This window comes from Phacochoerus africanus, chromosome 11 (genome assembly GCF_016906955.1).
Source record: "Phacochoerus africanus isolate WHEZ1 chromosome 11, ROS_Pafr_v1, whole genome shotgun sequence".
Taxonomy (NCBI): domain Eukaryota; kingdom Metazoa; phylum Chordata; class Mammalia; order Artiodactyla; family Suidae; genus Phacochoerus; species Phacochoerus africanus.
Genome location: NC_062554.1, coordinates 48,208,562 through 48,232,559, shown reverse-complemented (window position 1 = coordinate 48,232,559; position 23,998 = coordinate 48,208,562). Strand labels below are relative to the sequence as shown.

Sequence of the window (23,998 nt, the reverse complement as noted above, 5' to 3'; positions counted from 1 at the left end):
CTGACTAGTCGGGACCTGAACCACTTGGAGTCATGAGAGAGCAGAGCAGGAAACAGGTCTCAAGGTCTCGGGAAGGTCAATCCTGGCTGACATTTGCACCAAACCAGGAGGTGGTCAGAGCCAGCTTGCGTGCTTCACCGCAGGAGAAGCTTCACCTCTGGCGGAAACCTACGAGGCCGCAGCAGAGCTGGGGCTGGGGCGGGGGACACACTCCCTGGAGATGGAGGGAGGCCTTCCTCGCAGAACACTGAACCAATACGGGGCCCCAGCGTGTCCGCCTAGTAGAAAGCAAAGCCCAGGTCCCCAAGGAGGAACCCCTAGCAATCAGACACAAGGTCATGGAGTTCACGCCTCTCTGCTCCCACTACGCCTCATCACATCTGGGCAGCATGTTAGTTATCCTGTCACGTACCAAACTCTTTTCCAGAATCTGCTCCGATGATGTTAACATTTCTTAATGTTTCTAAGGAGCTTTGGCTGTTCCCTCACAACTATCACACCTTCCTGAGACCCTGGCAGGTAGAGGAGATGTGATCTGTTTCTCTCTCTCTTTTTTTTTTTTCTTTTTTGCAGAAAAGGAACACACAGAGCCAGGGCTCTCTGAAACCCGCCATTGCCTAAGCTCTTCTCCCTGGGAGTCAAAGGCAGCCACCAGAGTCAAGGAAAAATGACTCAGAAAAGGTGAGGTAATAACCTCCTACAAGCCAGAAAAGACAGTCCATAGGATGGCAGGGCCCAGATGAGCTGAACAAGTGGATTGCTCCCTGGGTGCAGAGGCGTGGGAGCCTGGCACAGGCTCTACAGACGGCTGGCGAGATTCTTCCACCGGGGCAAGATGAGTCCACAGAGCCAGGAAACCCCCCTCCCCCCTGAATCTGCCCTCGCAGCACAGGGCGGTAAGTGAGCTTCTGGATTTCCAAAGGCAAAATATCTCAAAGAGAAGCCTGCAGACCGAGCTCTGGCTTTCCCACTCTGGCCTTTCGCCCATCTCCGTCATTCGGCCCACAGCTTCCTTTTCCAAAGGGAAAATCTTACTGTGTCACGTCAGTGTGGTTCCAAACGGTTCTCCTGATAACGTCCAAAGGTCCTTGCGGCTCTGGGCCCCGCACCCCACTGCTCCCACTCAAGTTCTCAATAACCCATCCCCTGTCCTGCCCGTGCCGCACACACGGACCTCTGGGCTCCCATACGTGCTGCTCCCTTGCTTCGAACTCACCTCCCTTCACCTCTGCTCGATTCACCTCTACGCACCCTTCCTAAGTACGTCCCCCCGTCTGGTGGGGCTGCCTCCCTGTAAGCTCGCGGTGCTTGCGTGTCACAGCACCATCCTGTAACGGGCTCTTTACTTTCCTGACTCCCCCTTCAGACTGTGAACTCTGTCCGTCCACGCTGATCAGCAGTCCATCCCCAGACCCAGCACAGAGCCTGGAACGCAGGGTCCTCAGTGAACACGTGTTGAGTATCCACGTGTTACTGACCAACAAAAGGCAGAGCACCTCCTTGGAGATGATGTGGAGCTACCAAAAATTAACTGAAGAATGATGGCCACATTTGTGGCAAACAGATTATCCCTTATAAGGAGTGATTCGTCTGTCTCTAAACCCTGCTAGGCACACACTTACTTTAGCCATCAGATGTAAGGAATCACACAGTCCAAAGATGACACCTATATGCCCACTTGCCCACGTGCTCATGTTCAGGCCAAACCAGCACCACCAGTGGATTAGAACATTCTCTCCTGAGCCTGGCTGGCAGCTGGCATCAACTGACTGGAGGCAACAAGGTAAAGCCTGTGGCCCATCTCTGAAAATGCTAAACACGGAATTTGCACATCAAGGACTGTGACCTGGCCACATGCCCCAGGTCACCAGCTCTACCATAGCGGAAGAGCCACAGGCAGAGCTCAGGCTGCCTGACTGCAGAATCAGCTCAGTTTCAGCCATGCAAAGCTAACCTGTACATCTCTTATAATGAGCAGCTAGCTTAGTATGTGGGCTTGTTTTGAAATAATAATATGTATCTAGTAGGGTATGGAGAGGGGTTTCCTCTGTTGTCCAAGTCCCATCAGCTTAGATGGGCGTCACCCATCACAAGGGGCCCTAGACTGCAGGCCCCGCCCAGGAAACATGACCAGCCTTCCCAGGAGCGGGGAAATGCCTGGCATCCTGAGAACACGGCCAGGCGCAGACTCACGGCAGTTCCTCTCGTCGCTCATGTCTCCACAGTCGTTGTCAAAATCACACCACCAGATGCTGTTGATACAGTTCCCGTTGCTGCACCGATACTGGTTGCGGAGACAGGTATTCTCTGGTCGCCAGGGGGGGAGGCAGAAGAGGAAACGAAACCAACATCATTCTTCCTGCTGACTTTCTCTTTTGTGTTTTCATGTGTCTTCCTCAAATAACACACCTCAGATGGCAAAGGGGGAGGGGGATGGCAAGCACCCGTGCACAAGGGAGAGGAAGCATCCGCCAGGGCCTCCTTCTCTCCTCTTCTAATTAAAAGAAGAGGCAGCTGGGGAGGGGGCAGTAACCATGATGAAAAAGGACAGTGATGCTGCCCAGGTGGATCTAGTGGGTAGAGATGCACCGTTACAAAATGCTAATTCCACAGGAAACTCCTTAAGGACCGTGTACACAGTATCCAAACACAAATATTCAGTATATCTATAGCCACACAGTGTACATAGACTATGGTCATATATATTCACAGACTCCATTTACCCACCAGGTGGGTTATGGAGATTTGCTTTCCACGTTTGTGAAGACTTTTTTCCTATCCTATGACTTCTCCAAAGCAAGCAGTGCTAAATCCTCAATATAGAAAGAAGGGCACTGTTTAACACACTAGGTTAAGAACGACGGCTGGCCTCCTTGAACCAAAAGCATTCTGATGGGGATCTAGAAAAGCCCTTTCTCCCCCTCCTGGAATTTAGGGTAACTCCATTTCTTCCCAAACAGCTTTATGGTGATGTCCAGAGCCTAGAAGAGAATCTCCTGTGTCTTAGGGAAAAAAAAGGCTCATCATTTTTCCATTTGTATTTCTTAAGAGAGCCCAGAAGGCCACTTTGTGGATTTCACCATCCTGGACGGAGAGGCTGCTGTGGGGGTGGGGTCACAATTCCGAAACAAAGGGAACCTTGAGAATAATAAGGAAAAGCAGGAATTCGGGCCACAGCCACCAACTGGGCACTTCGTGGCCAGGCCCTTGCCCAAGGGGCTCACCTCCCAGATATGAGGCCAGACGCTGCAAAAGGGGTGATGGGGAACAACCAGACAAGAAAGAAAGATTTCACAGGTTTTCAGATGAAGAAAATGTTAGAATCCACCTGTTCAGACTCAAAGGGGGTGAACTGAGGCTGCCGCAGCCTCTTAGCCACAGCTCGGGAGTGGGAAAGGGAGAGCCCTCTGCAAACTGGTTGGAAAGTCTGGGCATTTCCAGGCTGGCAGGAGCGAGGGGAGGAGAGTGTGGGGTGGGACGAGGTGAACTGTGAAGGAGTCTAAGACTTTTGTCCACGTCCGGGCGGTCCAGCTTACAGAAGCTGGAGAAGGTGGATGTGGGGGTGGATGAGGAGAGGGAGCGGTGGCAAAAGAATAGAAAGGTAGGCTCAGAGGCGGGCCCGCAGCCCTGACCTTAAACCCAAACGCAGCTCTTTTGTCTCAATGAACAGCGTGGGCCGGTTGCGGATGAAGACTGAGGGACTACAGTCCTTGGTACCAAACTGGGGTGTGTCTAGTGGGTTTTATGTCCACGTTGGGCATTTTTAATAACCTCAAATGTGCGTGAGTCGAGGGCCACAGAAGGGAAGGAGGACAGGCAGAAAAGGAAAGGGGAGGCACCTTCTTTGACACACGTGTGGTTCTTCAGCTGATAGCCCTGAGGGCACTCGCACATCAGGTCCCCGGACGGGAGGACGCTGCCAGAAACACCATCTGGACACCGGCAGGTTCTAGTGTTGTTGGCCTTGGGCAGGCACAGCAGGCTGCACGGCCTGGACACACAGGCGTTGCTTCCTGGAGAGGAGACACATGGCATTCTGGTCAGTAAACACCAGGGGGCGCCAGACACAGGCCTGAGACCCAGTGCAAGCTCCTGGTGCACAGACCGGATCACAGGAAGCTCGGGAGAGAAGAGTGAAGCAGAGAGGGTGAGCCAGGTACCCGCTGGTCCTCCTGGGAATCTGGAGTTGGGGTGCTCAGACACCAAGATAGGCAGGGAGCTGGAGTGGGGAGACGAGTCACACTGTGTGGGTGTCACAGGTGATGCAGGGCAAGCCCAAACCTGGGCCAGTCAGAGCTGTGTAGGTAAGATCAGTCTGCGGAGTTGAGAGGATGAAGCTGACTCACACGGAGAGAAGAAAGGACAACACCTGGGACCTGGAACAGCTTTACCAGGCCCAGGCCCTTCCCCATCCGCACAACGCACCTCCTGTCCTTACCATCTCCCTTCATTCTGTCTACAACACTTTCACTTGAGTCAGTTTGGGTGGGTTTCTATACTTAGAGCCCAAAAGCCCCCCTCCCGTTTTTTTTTTTTTTTGGTCTTTTTAGGGCTGCACCTGCAGTATATGGAAGTTCCCAGGCTAGCGGCTGAATCAGAGCAGGAGCTGCTGGGCTACACCACAGCCACAGCAAGTGGGATCCGAGCTGCGTCTGCGACCTACACCACAGCACACAGCAATGCCGGATCCTTAACCCACCAAGTGAAGCCAGGGATCGAACCTGAGTCCTCATGGATTCTAGTTGGGTTTGTTACCTCTGAGCCACGACAGGAACTCCCCAAAAGCCTATTGTTATATTAGAACATACACTGGAGTAAGGACAGAACAAAAATCCAGGCCTGCCCTTCCCAATTCCTTTGCACCAGAGCACAGCTGCTGAGCTCAATGCGGAACCAAGCAGAGCACCCGTTAGGCAACAAATCCACGTGTCGTGAATCCACATAAGGATGCACTGGTTAATGCTGATCGAATCCACTATTTGCAGTCTTTTCTCTGGTTCAGCTTTCCAAAGAGCGTGCCAGCTAGTCCATAAAATCCCTCTCTGCCACTGTCAAGAGAGAAGCTTTGTGGATGATCAGCAATGGAAATGGTGTTTTCTATCCCCCTCGTCCTTCTGGGAAGGAGAGAGAGGACGCATTAACGATTTTACAGCAACTGAAAACATGGTACAACCACCAAGCAACACAAAAGCCGTAAATTAAGAAATGGATGCTTTTCCTTTGGCCTGTGACTTCTCTTCATCAAAACTGAGAAGAAACATAAATGCTTTGATAAAAAAACCAACTGATAAAGATTCTTCAATTGTGCCATCTCACGGCCAGAGAACCCCACCAGAACCATATCCATGTCATCTGTTTCCATCCAGCCAAGGTTTGAGCTATGCCCCACCTATCCTGGCCTGCAGGGTGTGAAACAGGGTTCATGAATGACGATCTTACTGAGATGGGTGATGACACACTCAGAAGTCTTGGCTGTGCTGGCACCTCACTGGTGTTTCAGCAGCAACAAATGTCAAAATAAAAATCCTGATGGTACAGCAACAGTGTTGTTTTGATGCTAAGGATCCAAGAGTACAAGGCATTACCAAGCAGACAAAATACAGCCACAGAAGGAGATCCACTTGATGAAACACACAAAAGTGTTCTGCGGAATTCCCATTGTGGCAGCAGTGGAAATGAATCTGACTAGGAACTATGAGGTTGCGGGTTCATCCTGGCCTCGCTCAGTGGGTTAGTGATCCGGTGTTGCTGTGAGCTGTGGTGTAGGTCGCAGACGCGGCTCAGATCTGATGTTGCTATGGCTATGATGTAGGCCGGCCACTGTAGTTCTGATTAGACCCCTAGCCTGGGAACCTCCATATGCTGCCGGGTGCAACCCTAAAAAGCGAAAAAAAGGCAAAAAAAAAAAAATTCTGCAAATGACTCCACCAAACCTACAGGCTGAATTACCACAGGAGAATCACCTGCTGATGGGAGCAGAAATGCCAGGAGTCAGTTCCCTGGATCTATTCTGTGGACAGAGAGAGACTGTCCCTTTATCTCAAATACACCTGCCCACAGCCACAGCAGGGAATGCTGACCTGCCACTCACAAGAACCACCCAGACAGGTCTGGAATATGTTCTTTGCATTTAAAGGATACTGTATTGTTGGATATTCCAAGAAACTGGACAATAACATTTGAAAAATACTCAACGACAGGAGCAGTTTCACCCAGGCTGTGTCTGTAAAATAATGTGACTGATGTTTTCACCTGTGGGCCAGATGTTCCCACTCAAAGAAGAGCCAAGGAGCCCCAGATGAGATGCGGTATTTCAGGAGACTGGTCTCGACAAACACGAATGGAACTGCCGTCCAAGAGGCAGGATCAGGGACTCACCCAGACACAGCCAACCAAGTCACTGACCCCAAGAGGTAGGAAGGGCAGGCCCCTGTAAGGCTGGTCCAAAGCCAAGGTACAGACAACAGGAGCACGAGTCACAGAGAAGGTGAGGGAGCAGAAGGAGAATCCAGCAGGGTTTCCACCCGCACGAGACCGAGAACCCCCCACAGGATGTCAGGATGTCACGGTCCTGTGTGGGTGAGGTGAGCGTTGTGGAAAAAATGGACAACTGACAGCTTTCATCCCCCCAAATTTCCCTTTCCAAGACTAAACCCTTAGCTCCCTGATGTCTTCACTGGGCATACTCAGAACATTTTCAAATTTCCTCTTTGGCAAAATTGCTCCGGAATCAGTGTGGGAACCAAAACTGCCATTAACCTGCTTAACTATCTACACACTCAACAACGATCAAAATCAAATCCAGCCCACATAATAAATATTTGCCCTCATTACAGACATTTTTAAATCTATTCTATGTCTTTCTTTTCAAACGAAAATATAATACTTGAAATAACACTTCACAATAATACATGAAAAGGCACTACTTCAACGTGTACTCACCCCACCTAACTAGCTTCTGTAATGACCCTAGTCCTTGAATCAGCTACTTTTGAAACAATGTTGCCATGTCACTGCAGATATTTGAAAGCAGGGGCAGTACAGGCTTATTACTACAGGCTCTGAAGAATTCTAAGAGCTCCAAAATATTTTAACCCATTGCAGCACCAACTGAATACAGTAACAGCCTTGCAAAGTAAGCTGTTTAAAGACAAAACATTCTTTATGAAGAGTAAATTCCAGGAAGAGTGTGTAAAACACGGCCAGGTATGAAGACAAATCACGCATCTGTGCATAACCAAATACTCCAAACTGACAAACGCTCCAAATGTACAAAATCTTTATCTTAAACAAATATCTACCAAAATCTAGTCCTTCTAAATCACTGCCGCATACCAGGGCACTGCTAATCCAGCGACAGATGAAAGGGGAGCAGAGCCTGAGGGTCCAATTGAAGTTCAAGCTTTGAAGTTAACTAGGGTTCAAGTGCTCACTACTTACTAAGTGTGTGACGGAGAAAAAGTCACTGAAACTGACTTTGACGTTCTCATCTATAAAATGGGAAAGCTGGAGTTCCCTTGTGGGTGCCGCTGCTGTGGCTTGGGTCACTGCAGCGGCAGGGGTTTGATCCCTGGCCCAGGAACTTCCATATGCCATGGGCATGGCCAAAAATTTTTAAAAAGATTAACAGTATACATGGACTTGAAGAAGATGAACTGAGGTTATTTACACAAGCCCACTAAGCAAATCAGTGTGGTACTTAGGACACAGTAAAACCCCTTAATAAATGTAGTTATCATTGTTATCATATTACCATTTTACATGTGGCTGGTACAAGTCCTGTTTGTGTTAGGAGCAGACAACAAAGTTGTGACTGGCACTGGGGATTGCCAATAGCCATCACAGATTTGCAACACTCTCTCAGTGTCCGACAAAGCAGGCAGGACAGAGCAAACAAGGCCAAGGTCAAGAGGCGTCCACTGCATCCAGGCAGTGCTAGCAGCCAGATACCATTGCAGATGCTTTGACTGAACCCAACCAGCCCAAGAGAGGAGAAACTTGCTTCTCTGGTCCTGTGTCTATGGGCAGGAGGGACCCTTTCCAGGTCGTGACTCCCCTTCATTTAGACTGAATAACTCCCAGATCACCGGTGTGACCGCACAGTGGCTGGGATGAAGCGACCAGCTTAGACTAGGGGTGGGAAAGCTGGGGTTCACCCGTTCATCTGAACACAGTGTTGCAGCAGCTGGGGCTGTGTGCTCATCCAACATGGGCTTACAAGCACCTGTCAAGACAAAGACCTGCCCTTCTGGACTGGGTAGTAACTTAAAGAAATGCTGACAATTCACTTGGCTAGCTGGTAGGCAGATCCAGAGGGGTGGGTGTCCTTGTCAAAGGCCCTGAGATCTCAGGCAGGAGAGCTGGGAGCACGCTTGCTTTCTCTCACCCGATTTCAAAACAGACACCTCCTCTCAGAAAGAATGTGACTTCTTCATTTAGTGGCAGAAGTGGAACAAGAGCCCAGCTCCTACACAACTGAGGGGCCTCTGGGAAAGCTAATTTATACCCGAGTGTTCATTGCCTAATTGAGAAATCAGGGATCATAACTCCAGCCCTGCCTGCCTCACAGGTCAGCTACAAAGACAACAATACAACGGGCTTACATTTCTCAGCTACTTTAGTTTTCTAAGGGTTTTCTCATGCATGCGCTCTTCATTAATCCCCAAAGGACAACAATGTTATCTACAACCGTATTATTTCCCTTTGTCAATTTTCTCTCAGCGCAGGGCCAGCCAAAAACCCCAAGACAATATCAACATTTCAGTTCAAAACAGGAAACCTAGCAGTTTGTCAATAAAGGAGAGTCAGCAGACGCAGGATGCTATTTAATCCTGCTGAGATAAAGACGGCTCTTCTTAAAGGGACTATTCTTTCTCTGAGGACCCTGACCTCTCTTCTCTAGAATCAATAGTATAGTAGGGAAATAAACAAAGAAAAGGGGAAAGGAAGTAGGTTTCTATCAGATATCTCAGATTGCAGGACCAGCAGCCCAAAGCCTTACAGCAGTTCTTGAAGCCTCAGCCCACAATCTTTCCCTTTTTTCAGTTGTGCCCACAGCATCTGGAAGTTCCTGGACCAGGGATCAAACCTGCTTGACAGCAGCAACAAGTAGTAATCCTTAACCCCCTGAGCCACCAGGGAACTCCCCACAATCTTTCAGATACTCATCTCTACACCTACCGGCAACTCTTCCCTCCCCACCCTTCTTCTTTCAACAAGGAGGAATCAAGCACCTACTGAGCTGCTGAGTGCTAAATGTTGGAAAGACTATGAAGCAAAAACCAAGACAGAATCTCCGTCTTCATGGGGTTTCATGGTGGGGACAAACTAATTAAGTCATCTCACAACTACACCCTGCACTGCAAGGGAAACAGGGCGCAAGGAGCAATGGGTCATCTGAACACCACAGAAGACAGGACTCCTGTCAAAAAGCAGCCCCTGGCCGTGCACCCAGCCCAGCGGTGCTCCTCATCGGGGCGCCAAACAGGGGTCACGCACACGCTGGGGATCTCCAGCTGCACCAACAGAAGCCACACCAGCCATCAGTCAGGGGCCAAAGGCAGGGGGTGGGTGTAATTACCCACCCAGCGCCAGCATTTGAGGCAGGCAAAAACATGCTGTCTTCCAGCTGTTTGTGTATCATTAGAAAAGAAATTAAGATGTCATTAGGAAGAAATTAAATAATGCGCATGTTGTCGTGACAACAAAGATGCAGCCTGCCAGATCCTGCAAGAACAGAGACTGCCCTCACCCAGCCCCTTTCTAAAGATCAGCTGGAGAGAGAGGAGGAGCCGCCTTACCCGTCGTCTTCCCCCGGTAGAAAATCTTCAGGTCCATGGGCCCCGTGAGCTGGCTCGCCAGAATCGCCATGTCGGACTTGCTGTGTTTGGAAGCTCGGAATATGCTGAGCTCTGACCAGTCATCCCAGTAGATCTCATTCTAAAAAGAGAACCTTTGCTCGTTAGCTCTTTAGTCTTTTGTTCTGGATCCTCCTTAAGAACAAGCGCCCCACGGTGCAGTGGACACCCAGCATTCACTGACCAGCCAGATCCAGATTCCACTTAAATCTAACCCTGTGATTTTATCCAACCCTCACCCAGTATCCACACGGAAGGAACGGCCCCAAAGCAACTAAAGGAGAAGCATTCAAGTTCAACCACAAGCTCAGTCCTTCAGTTCCAAATCTTCCCAATGCTGGGAAGAACCATTTTGCTCTCTAGAGTCGGAGCCTAAGTGACAGGCACCCAGGACACATGGGTGGAGCAGGACGTCAGGGAATGAAGTGAGGAAAGCTCGCAAAAGACCAAAGTGCAGAACCAAAATGAGGCTACGGACCCCAAAAGGCAAGCTGGGAATTTTCATGGGATGCAACCTTGACCTCTAACCTTTTGCACATGAAGAGGGACCCCTGGCAGCTGTCTGACATCCCTCCTTAGGGGCTGAGAGAAACTGCCTCCAAGTCAGAAAGGAGCTAATTTTCTAGAAGTTAGGTGACCATCTCTACAAAAACCCGGAGGTGAGGAACTCGTCACCTCCATCTGCTCCTCGCCCACACTAACAGGTGACATAATCCTGGGAACATGAAGGTCCCACCTTAAAGACGGCAATGGCATAGGGGTGCGGGAGGTTGTCCAGGATGATGGAGCGCTGCTGGCCACTGAAAGTGACCCGCTCGATACAGTCTAGGTAGGCGTCCGTCCAGTAGACCCACTGAGCGTCCACGGCAATGCCGTTGGGCCATTTGACATCTTCTGACACGAGCCGAAAGGCAGCAGAACCATCCATGTTGCTCCGGTAAATGCCAGGCCTCAGGTCACCCCAGTCGGTCCAGAACATCACCCTGGTCAAAACCAGGGAAGAAGAACATACATCCCATCAGAAGTCAGGGCCTGGGAGCTCAAAGCTCCTCCAAAGAGGAAAGAAGCCCCTCTACAACAATCCAGCCAACAATGCAGCATGGTTACTACAATCTGTAGTCGTAATACTTAAAGCCACTTCATTACTTGACCCAGAAATAATTTTACTGAGATTCATCTATGGATATAGTCAAGTTATGCAAAGATAATGGACAAAGCTGTTCATCACAGCAGTGTTCACACTAGCAAAACACATACATGTATTTAGAGGTACGCGCGTGTGTGTGTGTGTGTGTGTGTGTGTGTGTGTGTGTTCAAAGACCAAAATGTTAATCTATAAAATGATACATTATGGTACATACAAAAGAATATTATGATGCCTCAAAAGAATATTATGAAGCCTAAAGATCCACATGTACTCACATAAAACTATCTTCAAGCCACATTAAATGTTTTTAAAACATGCAGAAGGAGTTCCCATTGCGGCTCAGTGGAAACAAACCTAACTAGCATCCATGAAGATGCAGGTTCAATCCCTGGCCTTGCTCAGTGGGTTAAGGATCCAGCATTGCCATGAGCTGTGGTGCAGATCACAGATGTGGCTCAGATCTGGCATTGCTGCGGCTGTGTAGACCAGCAACTGCAGCTCCAATTCAACCCCTAGCTTAGGAACTTCCATATGCCACAGCTATGGCCTTAAAAAGAAAAAAAAAGGGGGCGGGGGGAACCATGCTGAATAGTAAATATACGATTCTATTTGATGAATAGGCAGGTGCATGTGTTTAAAGGGAGTACACCTGTACATAGGTAAAAATAACTTCGGGATGATACACAAGAAACTATTAACCATGATCACCCCTAGGAAGTGTGAGAGTGAAGAGTTAAGAAAAAAGAAAAAGCAGGTATTTTTCATTTCATCAACTTCTGCTCTCTTTTCATATTTTTAATCAAGTACATACGCTACTTTCAGAATTTTCTTTTACTAGATTTAATTTTCAATCATAAATGCTAGAAAGCCTAATTCAGAACTTTCTTATGTTTAAGTTAATAATAAACTAATAAAAAGCACCTTTGCATACAAATTGCTAGTGAGAAAACACAAGCTGGGCGAGGGGGTGGCAGGGAAAAGATAGAATATGTGTTAAATGTTTGTATCATCCACGAAACTCAAGATAAAGATTCCTTACAGTACCCAACCAGTCCTGGCTATGTCCACAGAGAGACTTTTAAATCCACCTGGGTTAGAGAAACACCCCACAGCTCTGAGGCATCCTGGTGCCTAAAGAGAGTCTGATGCTAAGGCAAGTGGATGGAGCGAGCTGACCAAGGTTCCAAGACACAGTTTATAGATTACTTCAACCACAGAAATAATCAGAAACAAGTTTCTGTCCAGCAAGAAATCTGTCTGTTGCAGCAACAGACATACACGGATTTCCTCTGGGGCCACACTTACCCGTCTTGGGGCACGAGAACCAGAGCCCTGGGCCGATCAAGCACAGAGGAATTGACGATCGTGAGTCGGAAGTCGCCGTCTGGATTGCCCACCTGACAAGCAAAGGGGGGGAAAGGCCAAGGTGGAGCTGAGCTCCTTAAAAGACCCCACTGTGAAGTCTCCACTTGGCTCCTGCTTTATAGACACATCCTTCTATGGCTGCCTGATTCTCCAGGAGCAGGATCTGGGAAACCTGCTCTGGCCTCCAGCCGTGAGCAGCTCCCTCCTCTCACTCAGGTGACACGTCTCCTGTGAAAGAAGAGCCAGCATCTCCTGTGCCCCCCTGTGTTCTGGGGGCTTGATGATTTGCAGAAGCTAAGCATTGACTGTGTTTATTTGCTCCTCCCGCCTATGTCTCCACGCTCCAAAGCCACCAATGGCTCTGCTCTGTCCCCGAATTCTCAACGTCACAGCGCCTACACCTTCCAGGAAGCTGGTCTTCCCATGGCTCTCCAAGCCTGACACAGCCACTCCTGTCCATCCTCGCCAAGGCCCCTCGGAGGCCTGTCCTCGGCTCAAATCCTATCCTTCCTTCGAAACGCCCTCCCGACCCACCTCCACTAGGGTCTGGCACAGCTCTCATCACAGATTCTTCTTACACCATTTTCACGCACTGTGTTTGAGTTGTTTGCCGCGAGCAGGAAGACACTTGAACTTTACCTGCATTCTTCTAGTAAAGCGCTGACCACACCCAATTAAAAAAAGGAGAGGTGGAGTAATAACAGGACCGACACACTGCTCAGTGCCTGCCCGATGCAGTGCCGCTCTCCATTCCCTTCTCTCAGCCGCCCTGTGAGGGGAACCATCCCCTTCTTTTGGTTAGAGCTCAGCTCAGATGCCATTGCCAAGAACCTCCTCACGCCAGTCACACGGCTGCACTGCCCCATTTGATGTTCTGTGCAGCACTTGGCACCCATAGGACAGACATAATCATGTCTTCATCATTTGCTTCCTCCACTAAAACCTAATCTCTCTCAGCACAGGGACCTATGTGTCCTGCCTCCTGCTGTACCATCATGACCTGAAACCAGACCTGGCACATAAGTACTTGTCAAATGACTGAGTGGATAAAGGAATCTCCCTCTCTTTTTAAAGCTGCACCTATAGCACATGGAAGTTCCCAGGCTAGGGGTCAAATCGGAGCTGCAGCTGCCAGCCTATACCAGAGTCACGAGGGATCTGAGTTGCATCTCTGACCTGTACCACAGCTCACAGCAACACCAGATCCTTAACGCACTGAGCAAAGCCAGGGATCAAACCCGCATATCCTCATGGATACGAGTCAGGTTCTTAACTTGCTGAGCTGCAATGGGAACTCCAGGAATCTGCATCTTAGAGATGAAGAAACTGACGCTTAGAGAGGTTAGCTACCCAGAATCAACACTGAACCCAGGTCTGCCTCTCCCATTTGTGGCTTGTGTCCTGCAACTTCTCCTGGCTGAGTCGCTGGACTTCTACTGTGCCTTCCAGGAACCCATGAGTCATGCCTCCCTGTGGAGTCAGTCTAAAGGGGTGCCGAGCCAGGGCCCCAGGGGTATGTGTAGGAGTTGAGTGCACCGAGGAGACCAGGATTTCTCACCCTCTTGTTGCCCTGGGAAGCTGAGCTGCAGACATGGGAGGTGAGGATACCAAGAGCACTCCCCTCACAGGGGGGTGGTGGAAAGTGGATCAAATAATTCATGCAAAGTGGTTCCAACAGGGCTTCTCCTCCTCATTAATTAACAATGTGTGTCGCGATCATGGTATTATCTTTATTAAGCTAATTGAAGGCAATAATACCCGAGTCTTGATGTGACGGCATTATAATAATGCTATGGTATCATCATCATTACTGTTACTGCTCTATGCTTCCGCCAGCCAAAATATAAGCATTCAGGTGTCTTAATGAAATCTTCCATTTGACAGATTCAGGCATTCTGTTCGCACATGGGACCGCCATTCTCCGGAATTCTCAAAGAATTTCCAGAGAACCGTGACACACTGGCTCCCACCTGTGTGTCAAATCTGGCTCACAGCCCGGGTGCTCCCTGCTTGCTTAATAAAGGACCGCATGGAAGACACATACCTCAATCTTTTTGAAGCCAGAATCCACCCAGTAAAGTAACTGGCTGAGGGGTTCAAAAGCCAAGGCTTCTACTGTCTCCAGGCCAGAATTGATGATCACCTCTTGGCCCGTATTCCCATTCAAACAGAGGCGCTGAAGGGAGAAAAAGAAGAAGAAACGCTGTGAAAGGCTCCAGTGACCTCCAGCCAAATCAGTGCCATCGGTGGTACTCCTCACTCAGCTGAGTCCACTGGCGTGGGAGGAGATGTTTTCTATTAGCAAGTGTTCCAGATGAACGAAGGCGGTTTTTAAGAAAAGCGCTTCTAAAATGGACTGTGGCTTCCTGTGTGAAGCAGAGTAACTAAGCAGCACGGAATCATTTATATGACCGTGCATTATCATCGTGAAGGCTGGTCTCTGAGCTGTGCTCTATCACAACAACGAGGTAGAGATCGCGGAAATGCATGCGTCTGTTTGCTTTTAAAATAAATGAAACCAGACTGCTGTTATTTTTAAGACCCTGTGTCTGCTTTTTACACTCCTTCCTCCCTTGCGAGGCTCTTAGTCGTCAGGCGCTATAGCTGCAACAGCTACAGGCAGCAATCACGGCCCCCTCCCCCGCCCCTGGAATACCCTGTAAAACTCCTGTAGGGTTGGAAGTCTGGATGAAACCTGTTGGAATTGCTTTTCTAAAAGGATTTAACAGGCAATGAATAAAGATCACATAGCCCTCCTTTGAAAGGCAAGGGTCTGAGAGCTCAGCTGGCTATCTGCCTGTGCAGTGATCTCTACAGCCTACTTCCGGTCCCTGCCTGTACTCAGAAGAGCTGGAGTGGATCATTACGTCAACTAAGGACAGGTCAAGTGCTACCATATTGTGACTTGGAAAGAAGGATGCTAATGAGGCAGTGGATACAATAAGGAGGGCCTAATGACCCTAGGTACCGAGTCCTAAAACCTTCCCAGAGGGAAAAGCAGGACCTCACTTACAATCGAGGCTGAAGATGTGGGGTCCCTCTGCCCTTCCTCCAAGGCCATAGGAAGGCAGGTGAAAAAAAAAAACCACTAAAACCAAAAACTAAGACTTTTTATCCACTGGACCTGAGATGAGTTACGACTTAGAACCTCAAGAGCCCACCTCCTTCGGCCACCCTCAAAAGACGCTGACCAGGACCGTGCACGGTCACAAGGCTTAGCCCCCACAACCAGACCTGGAGGGGACGCACCTGGATGATGTCCAAGGCCAGGTCGGACCAGTACAAGCAGTTGTGCTCATAGTCAAAGTCTAAGGCCACTGCTGCCCGCAACCCGGTGAGAGGCAACTGCTCTGTGGTTCCGGAGGCCAGGTCGTAGCGGTGGATGGACTTGCGCATGGCGTACAGGATGAACTCGTTCTCCTCTGCAGACACACAAGGCAACAGGGAGGGTGGGCCCGGGGGACACTGAAGGGGTCTGCACACATCTGACCAATGACTGGCTAACCCACACACACCCCAGAGCCACTGCACACGGTGTGGATCAAGTGAGGACCTAAGAATCAAGACTTAGAAGGCTGGTAAAGGAATCATCTTTCTGCCTTGAGCAATTCCTGTGACTGTTTCCTTTGCAAAGTGTGTACTTGTTACATGTTCTTTAAAATATAGATTCCGCCCCCCCCCCCCCCACCAGGCATGCACCCCTATCTTCTCTTCCGGAGAAGGGCCTAAAAGATTCCATCCCACTTAACAAAATAATTACACCCATCAGCACGTTCCACCTTGTCATAGGTCTGGGCACCGTCATTGACCAGAGACTTCTGCTCACTGAATTGTAGCTAAATTTTCTAATCTAGTGGCTCACGCATTCGATATTGTTCACAATGGCATAGAGCAATTATATCGACTTACTCTATTTTCACAACAATAATGTCTTTCCTTGACCATTTACAAAATGTTGTACAACACAATCATCACAAAGACTCTATTTCCACTTAACAAATACTTACGCAAGGTACATACTCTGTACCACACACTGTTTGAGCTGCATAACAACTACATAATGAAGAACTACGAGTAACTCAATTTTACAAATGGCAAAATGGAAAGCAGAGAGAAACCCACTCAAGGTCACACAACTAGTAAGTGGCAGAACCAAGACTTGAACTCAGGTGGTCTGGATCCAGGGTCTATTTTTAACCAACAATGCCACCTCTTGTGACACAGACACTGAATGTGTCATTTTTCAAGACAAAGATCTAGAAACCCAGAGTGCTTAAGTGCATGAGACTGACTTAAAGTCAGACTACTAGTAACTCACCACTCAGGAAACAGCCTGGAAAACACCCAGATTCTTCCAAAGGAACAGAGCAGAGCAACACACCTGCATCCGCATCTGAAGGTCCATTGTAACAATACTCCCTCTCCTCTCTATCTCCCCTCTCCCTCCCTCTCCTCCCCCCATTGATTCAATAAGTTATCATATATGAGCCACCTTTGCTTTATAAAGGCTTCAATATAGACAACACACCAAACAAAAGAAATCTATCTGTAATTCTTACCAAAGGTACATTTGCCTTCTTTTCCTTTGGTCTCATTTCATCTCACAAGTACCTAAGCTACCGCCAAGTGATAACTAACCCCCACCCCTCTTTGCACTGTAATCCCCAGGGAACGGGGGCAGTGACGAAGCAATGTGCCGAGCTTGTCAATGACGTTGGAATCAAGGATTCGCCACAGCTGCCACAAGGAGTCATGGAGACACACGGACGGCAGTGTTAGCCCTTTACCCCACATTTCTCTACTATCTAAAAACCTTATTCCGTTGCTTTTGGGGTTTTTCCTTCTAACCAACTACAACTAAGGCCTTTTGAGCAGAGCTTGGGTGCAGAAACATTTGCCTTAGGATTAGGTGTAAAGGAACAGGCAGCATTTCATACGTAATACTCAAAAATGCAACAGAATTCTTGGCCAATCCCAGCCACATATAAGCCCAGCCTAGAAATGTGTGCTATTATTACCCTAATCTCAAAAGAAGAAAAACTGCTTCACTCTTAAAAATCTTTCCAGATGACCCGATTACCTCATCTTTGCAAACATATTATGGTTCCACATTAGTCCTATGAAACTTTCTTAGTACATTCTTGTCTTCTGTTTCATGTTAAAAAAAAAAAAATTAGGTGGTGGACTACACTACAAATGAGATTTTTCCATTTCATTCCCTGTTCTATCTTCTCCTCTCAGAAGAGAAAATAGCTTTCCTACCAGTTTAGACAGTTTTAAACAAACTGTCGTGTCCTTGGCTGAATTATCCTCAGAAATATTTATTACCAAAGGACACACTCCAGCCCCTTAAGAGCAATCACTCAAACCCTCCTCACCCAAGCCCTCATCAATAACAGCTCTCGTGAGGGGACTCTTTGAATATTATCTGCTCATTTGTGGGAATCTGCTGAAGCCATGTTCTTTTTAAGTCTCCACCGTGAGGGATGTTAATTACTCTGGTAATGATAGAAGATTAAATTAAGGGACTAATGAGCTTAGCAGGAAAAACACCAGGGCGAGCTGGCAAGCAGCAAGCCAAGGAGAGGGCTGCTCTTTCCTGCCTGCAGTGGAAGACGTGCATCTCTCATGATTCGTTTGGCGCCAATGGCTGTTCCATCAGACGCTACCCCCACCCATGGCGTCGGCTCTGATCCTGCACCTTCCCTGAGAGGCCTGAGCAAGAGGGAGAGGGCTCAGGAGGACTAGAAGCCCTCCGTGAAAAAGACTAGAAACAGAGTGAAGAAAGAAAAGATGCTAAGAGATTAGCTACTTAACTAGGTACCCTCATTTCACATCTATATTACAAACACCTCAGCGTGTGCCATCACCACCAAACCAACATGCAGCCTTTGGAACATGCTGACTTACAGCAGGTGCACTTGCTCCAAAAAAGCATCTCCTGATATATGCGTCGCGATCATTGCAAAGAATAGGAATGACGCTTATCTGCCACTTGAGTAATGACCAAGGAGGAGGATGGTGCTTCGTCTCAACTTTAGCTTTGTCACTTCCCACATGGGTGACCTTAAATAAATTGTTTAACCCTCTCCACTGAATGGGCTTCCTCATTAAAGAAAAAAATGGAGCTAATAATAACTGCTTCACTGAGTAGCTATAAGGAGTAAATTGACAACACATGGAAAAGTACATTAAAATGTGGAAAATTCCATTAAACCATTAGTCATGATGATTATTATAAAAATTAAGATGGATCACTTAGCTACTTCCCAGAGAGCCATGAGTCTCTTAATATGACAAACACGCCATGGAACATGCAGAAGGCCACGGGCATCCCCCGCCCTCCCACGCCTAGAACACAATAGATGCCAAATAAACATCTTTCAATGAAAAAAAAGGGACGCCCCACAAAAATGTCTTCCATTCCTACAAAGGCATAAGGCTATGAATAAATGTCATCTGGATACCAAACTTGGGGGGAAATGGGAGCTCTGTGGCACCTGTAACGTCCATTCCTTCTCTCCAGGAAGCGAGAAGACGTCCTGCTTCAATGATGTCTCAACAAGACAAAGGGAACAAACTCCAGCTCACCTGCCAAAGGACACGGCACCAGCTCTCCTTCCAGGCGTACTTCGACATCTCCTCCACTGCAAGTGTCCCCCGAAATCTTCCGATAGCTGTCACCCACCCCCCAAGAGCAAGAGGTCAGAGGCATCAGAGAATAGTACAAAGAAACATTTTCCCATCCATGGACAATAGAGCTTGTCTATTCATTCCCCTGCAGAGCAAGAAGGGTGCTAAATCATTCTGAACCCCTTCTTTTTTTTTCTGGAATTTTACGGCCACACCCACGGCATATGAAGTTCCCAGGCTAGGGGTCAAATCAGAGATGCAGCTGCCAGCCTACACCACAGCCATGGTAAGACCAGATCCAAGCCACATTTGCGACCTACACCACAGCTCATGGCAACACTGAATCCTTAACCCACTGAATGAGGCCAGGAACTGAAAACCTATCCTCATAGACACTATGTCAAGTTCTTAACCTGCCAAGTCACAAACAGGCACTCCCTAAATCCCTTCTGCTGTGAATAAGTTAGGCAGTCCAGATAATGTGGAGTGCTAATCCCGGTGAGAGTTTCACATATACCACTGACCCTTAAACAACTCATGGGTTAAGGGTGCTGAACCTCCCACCCCCCGAAAACAGCTGAAAATCCGAATACTGCTCACTCTGTCTCGAAAACAAAGGAATTGGGAGTTCCTGTTGTGGTGCAGTGGAGACAAATCTGACTAGGATCCATGAGGATGCAGACTCAATCCCTGGCCTCTCTCAGTGGGTTGGCGATCGGCGTTGCCGTGAGCTGTGGTGTAGGTTGAAGATGTGCCTTGGATCCTGTGTTGCTATGTCTGTGGTGTAGGCTGGCAGCTACAGTTCCAATTCCACCCCTAGCCTGGGAGCTTCCATATGCCACAAGTGCGGCCCTAAAAAGCAAAAAAAAAAGAAAAAAAGAAAAAAAAAAGAACTGACAGACAACTCACCCAAGGGCAAGAACCTGAAACAGTCTGAACAGAATAAGGACTAGAACCGGGATTCTCTTGCTTCTACAGATCGTGATCTCTAACCAAACACAAACTCTTCTTCCCCACACTTAACGATCTGATAAGATGAAAATACAGGTACTACATGGAGTTTCCTGTGGCCTATTGGTCAAGGATTTGACATTGTCCCTGCTGTGGCTCAGGTTCAATCCCTGGCCCAGGAACTTCCACGTGCTGCAGGTGCGGCCAAAAAGAGAAAATACAGGTAACTGTACTTGAAAAAAATCTGTGTATAAGTGAACCGGTGCATTTCAAACTGTACTGTTCAAAGGTCCACAGTGCCTCTTCCACACACTGCTCTGCAGACAGGCACGTGCTGCAGTTTATGACATGAGATACAAACGGAGTTGCAGGGAAGCTTACAGACCTGTATTTTTTTTTCCCCTCAGAGAACAAGAGTCTGCAAGCATCACAGTCTTAAACATGGCCCAAGACACCTGAAACCTGATCACTTGGAATTCGGGCACAGAGCGTATGAAAGGAAGCCAGGAGGTTCCCGAGGCACTCTGTGCCCAGGGCAGACCCCTCGCATCGCGGACACGGCAGCCTCCGTGAGACGTACCCTCTGGTTCTCCTGTAAGTAGAACCCACGGGACAAGGCACGGGAGGGGAGAATGACTTTCCAGAAAACTCAGGATCCGGAACACAAACCTCTAAGAACAAATCTTCACTCATCTTGAAGCCGAAGTCACTGAAAAAAGCAACGGGGGCTCGTTAAGTCTGTGGGTTCACACACTTGAGGCATTTCCACACCTCCCTCGGAATGACCACCACACCGCCCGCCACCTGTATCATAAGTGACTAAACATGTCCCTTTAAAGGAGGCTTCTTTACACCAATACATTTTCAAAAGAAACTTTGTATCACAGCCATCATTGGCAAACCACTATTAGATGTCATAGGTAGACACATTATTGTGCCAAAAAACAAAACAAAAAAAAAAATACTACATTTTTAGCTGGATCCAATTTCCTGCCCAAAGACTCTGGACCCACCCTCTCTTAGTTAAAAACAATTAGCAAATGTTTCTCAAAACTGAGAATTCTGTGTTATTTAAGATCACATTCACCTCCCACCTAAAATCACCTTGGCTGCCTCTCCTTATACTTCGGGACCTAGTCCTTTAGTCCACAAGACCTTCTGCAACATGGGGACCACAGCTCTGCCAAACCACCCAGCTCGAGGGGCAGAGCCCTGGGGCAGGAAGTGGGGGCCTCAGGTCTAGTCTTGGTTCTGCCCTTACCTGTGTGAAGCCCAATGACTCTAAAATGAGGTAGGTGTGTCGGCTTCCTAGGGCCCTGCCCAGACCATCAACTCATAATCCAGAGAGAGTTTCCATGTTGATATGTTTTACCCAAAAGGCTTCATGTATGTACTCTGTCAAGTTCGACACCTACCCTGTGAAAAGCATTAACAGGTACAGGGCACAGTGGTTTGTGTGTACATGATGCACAAATGCAGCACTTGGTAGAGAAGTGCTCAGAAGAGAGCAGTTTTATTACTATACCAAGAGGGTCCCATTGACTCAACCAGGCAAATTTTCACTGAACGGCTGCTTTAAATCTTTTGCGGGACTAGGTGCAGCCCTAACTACTTCTGTACCTCCAACGGCAAAGTATCCTTCCTAGACAGTTTCTTCAAACTGTAGGGCAGGACCTGGTGGGCCTAAAAGCACGCTGGAGCGTTTCAACCCCCCACAACCCCCGCACAAAAACAAAGATGGCGAAACTCATCACCCTTAAAAGCAAATGTTACAACGAGGACCTACTGGGTAGCACAGAACTATACTCAATATTTTATAATAACCTGTAAGGGAAGAGAACATGAAAAAGAATACACACACACACACATATATAACAGAATCACTCGGCTATACACCTGAGACTAACACAACACTGTAAATCAACTATACTCCAATAATAATAATTAAAAAAAAAACAAGCAGGAGTTCCCTGGTGGCCCATCAGGTTAAAGATCCTGTGTTGATACTGCTGTGGTGCAAGTTCGATCCCTGGCCCAGGAACTTACACATGTAGCCAAAAAACAAAATATTAACTGCAAAAATTTTTTTAAAAAGTAAATGTTATCTCATAAAACTTGTTTAAATTAGAGGTATGTGTCTACATACACACAGGGTCATACTATCAAATACACTGCTTACTAGGGGTTGTAGCCAGAGTCTGAAAACCACTCTGCTTGGCAACCTGGGGGAATAGAAAAATGTAAAGGAAACTGCCCTTGAAATCAGGGAACATCTGGGCCAACACCTGGGCTTCCTGGGGGCGGGGGGGGGGGCCTGAAAGGACTGTCAGAGGTAAGCTGACTTTCAGGTACAGCTGTCACTCAGCAGCGGGATGAATGGGCAGACCCTCCAAGCTCAGTGGCTCTCACTGCCTTCCCTCACGTCCACCCTCAGACCCTCCCCCTCCTCACTGCCACAGCCCAGTGCCACCAACCATTTCCAAGAGCCGTGCAGTCAGGCCGGCCCTTTTCTAGCAGCTACCGCAAACGGAGGAACAACAGGATGGCCTGAAACACCCTTCACCATCTTCACTGGTCATCACCCCACGATTCCATTCAGCCCGAAATCCAAGACCAAGAGGGGCAGGGATGCAGCTTCTGGTCTTTGATATAAGACCCAACACGCAGTGGGCTTTAGCTGCGAAGGTAGGCCCCTGGGAGGCAGGTCAGGTTACCAGGAAGCACGGCAGCACCCCCGCTTTTGTTTTGTGTTGTTGGCAGTGTTTAGGGATGGGGGGGTGCAGATTTTAGAGAAAAAGCATAATAATGGTTATCAAAAAAATAAGCTATCAGATTTTCTTACATATTTTTCACTTTGTTTTGCTTTTAAGGACTTGATGGGGATAAAAGAGGGAGGAAAAAGGACTTGTCATCTCTTCCAGTCTCTATCCAGTGTGGGGGGGGGGGCACCTCATACCAGCCAAACCTCTCCCATTAGAATTATCATTTAGGGCTACCTAAGGGTGAGGAGAAGGCAGCAAAGGGGCAGTGAACTGACATGGCTGGGAACGTCCAACAGCTCTGGGCTGGCGCCAAGTACCTGCGTTGCTTTCTTAGGACCCTGCAGCTTTTGGAGGAATGCTTGTCTTGGACTGTCTAAAGCCCTGCTGCTCTGAGGGTGGCTTTGCAGATAAAGCAAGCTTGGGGTCACCAGAGCCAGCTGACTGCAGGGCCCCAGGACGTGCATTTTAACGAGCTCCCTGGTGATTCACCTGGACATTCAAGTTTCAGAAGCACTGGTCTGGGACTGGGTGGCTGCTTTGTAAATAAAGTCTCATGGGATCCCAGCCAAGCCCATTCACCTACAGTGGCTCTGGATACCACAGGCAGAGGCGAGTACCCGCAACAGAGACCACAAGACCCGAAACGCCTGAAACATTTATTTTACAGTCCTATTCCAACCTCAGGACTAGAACACATCCGAGGTTTCCAGCTTTAGTCAAGATAACTGTGGTTTTGCAAAGCAAGCCTTAGTTTCTTTGTGCTTCGGCAACCACTGAAATTGGAGTTGTGTGCTTATGATCAAAGCCTCCTGCTCCACTGCTAGCCCTGCACAGCCTGGATGACTTTATGCAGGACCACAGACTTGGGGACTGTCTACCAGCTCCGAGACCCTGTGTCTCCACTGCCAGCATCATCTTCCTGACACGAAGCTCTGCTCTAATCATCAACTCTCCTTAAAAGCCTCCAAAGACACCCTCCTGTCGACAGAGCAAGGCCCAAGCCCCTTTGTCTCTGCCCCACTGGGTTCTCTTCTCAGCCTCATCTCCACTCATACACCCAACAAAGCAACCACACTTTTCCTGTCTCCATCCCTTCACACGGACACTACATCCTTAGAATGCTCCTGTCCACAGATCCAGATGCTTCTCCCTGAAAGCTCATCTCAAACATGCTTTCTCCAGAAATTTCCTGATTTCCCAGCAGCAAATCAGTCTCTTCTTTCCCATCAATAATCCCAGTAAGAGCACCTGTTCCTCCTCCAAGGGACCTACATCATTCTATC

General features: G+C 48.3%; 1 protein-coding gene across 4 annotated transcripts in view; it reads right to left on the bottom strand.

The window, feature by feature from the left end:
• The window catches only part of SORL1 (sortilin related receptor 1), a 166,799-nt gene that overhangs the window by 61,562 nt on the left and 81,239 nt on the right, over positions 1–23,998 (bottom strand). For all 4 annotated transcript variants that reach the window (XM_047753214.1, XM_047753215.1, XM_047753216.1 and 1 more), the window contains exons 15-23: positions 20,534–20,662; positions 18,961–19,046; positions 15,619–15,791; positions 14,414–14,545; positions 12,310–12,401; positions 10,594–10,840; positions 9,801–9,939; positions 3,840–4,013; positions 2,194–2,307 (exon numbers count right to left, since the gene is read on the bottom strand). In XM_047753214.1, the coding sequence (XP_047609170.1) occupies positions 2,194–2,307; positions 3,840–4,013; positions 9,801–9,939; positions 10,594–10,840; positions 12,310–12,401; positions 14,414–14,545; positions 15,619–15,791; positions 18,961–19,046; positions 20,534–20,662 (1,286 nt within the window). The remainder of the gene's footprint in view (positions 1–2,193; positions 2,308–3,839; positions 4,014–9,800; positions 9,940–10,593; positions 10,841–12,309; positions 12,402–14,413; positions 14,546–15,618; positions 15,792–18,960; positions 19,047–20,533; positions 20,663–23,998) is intronic.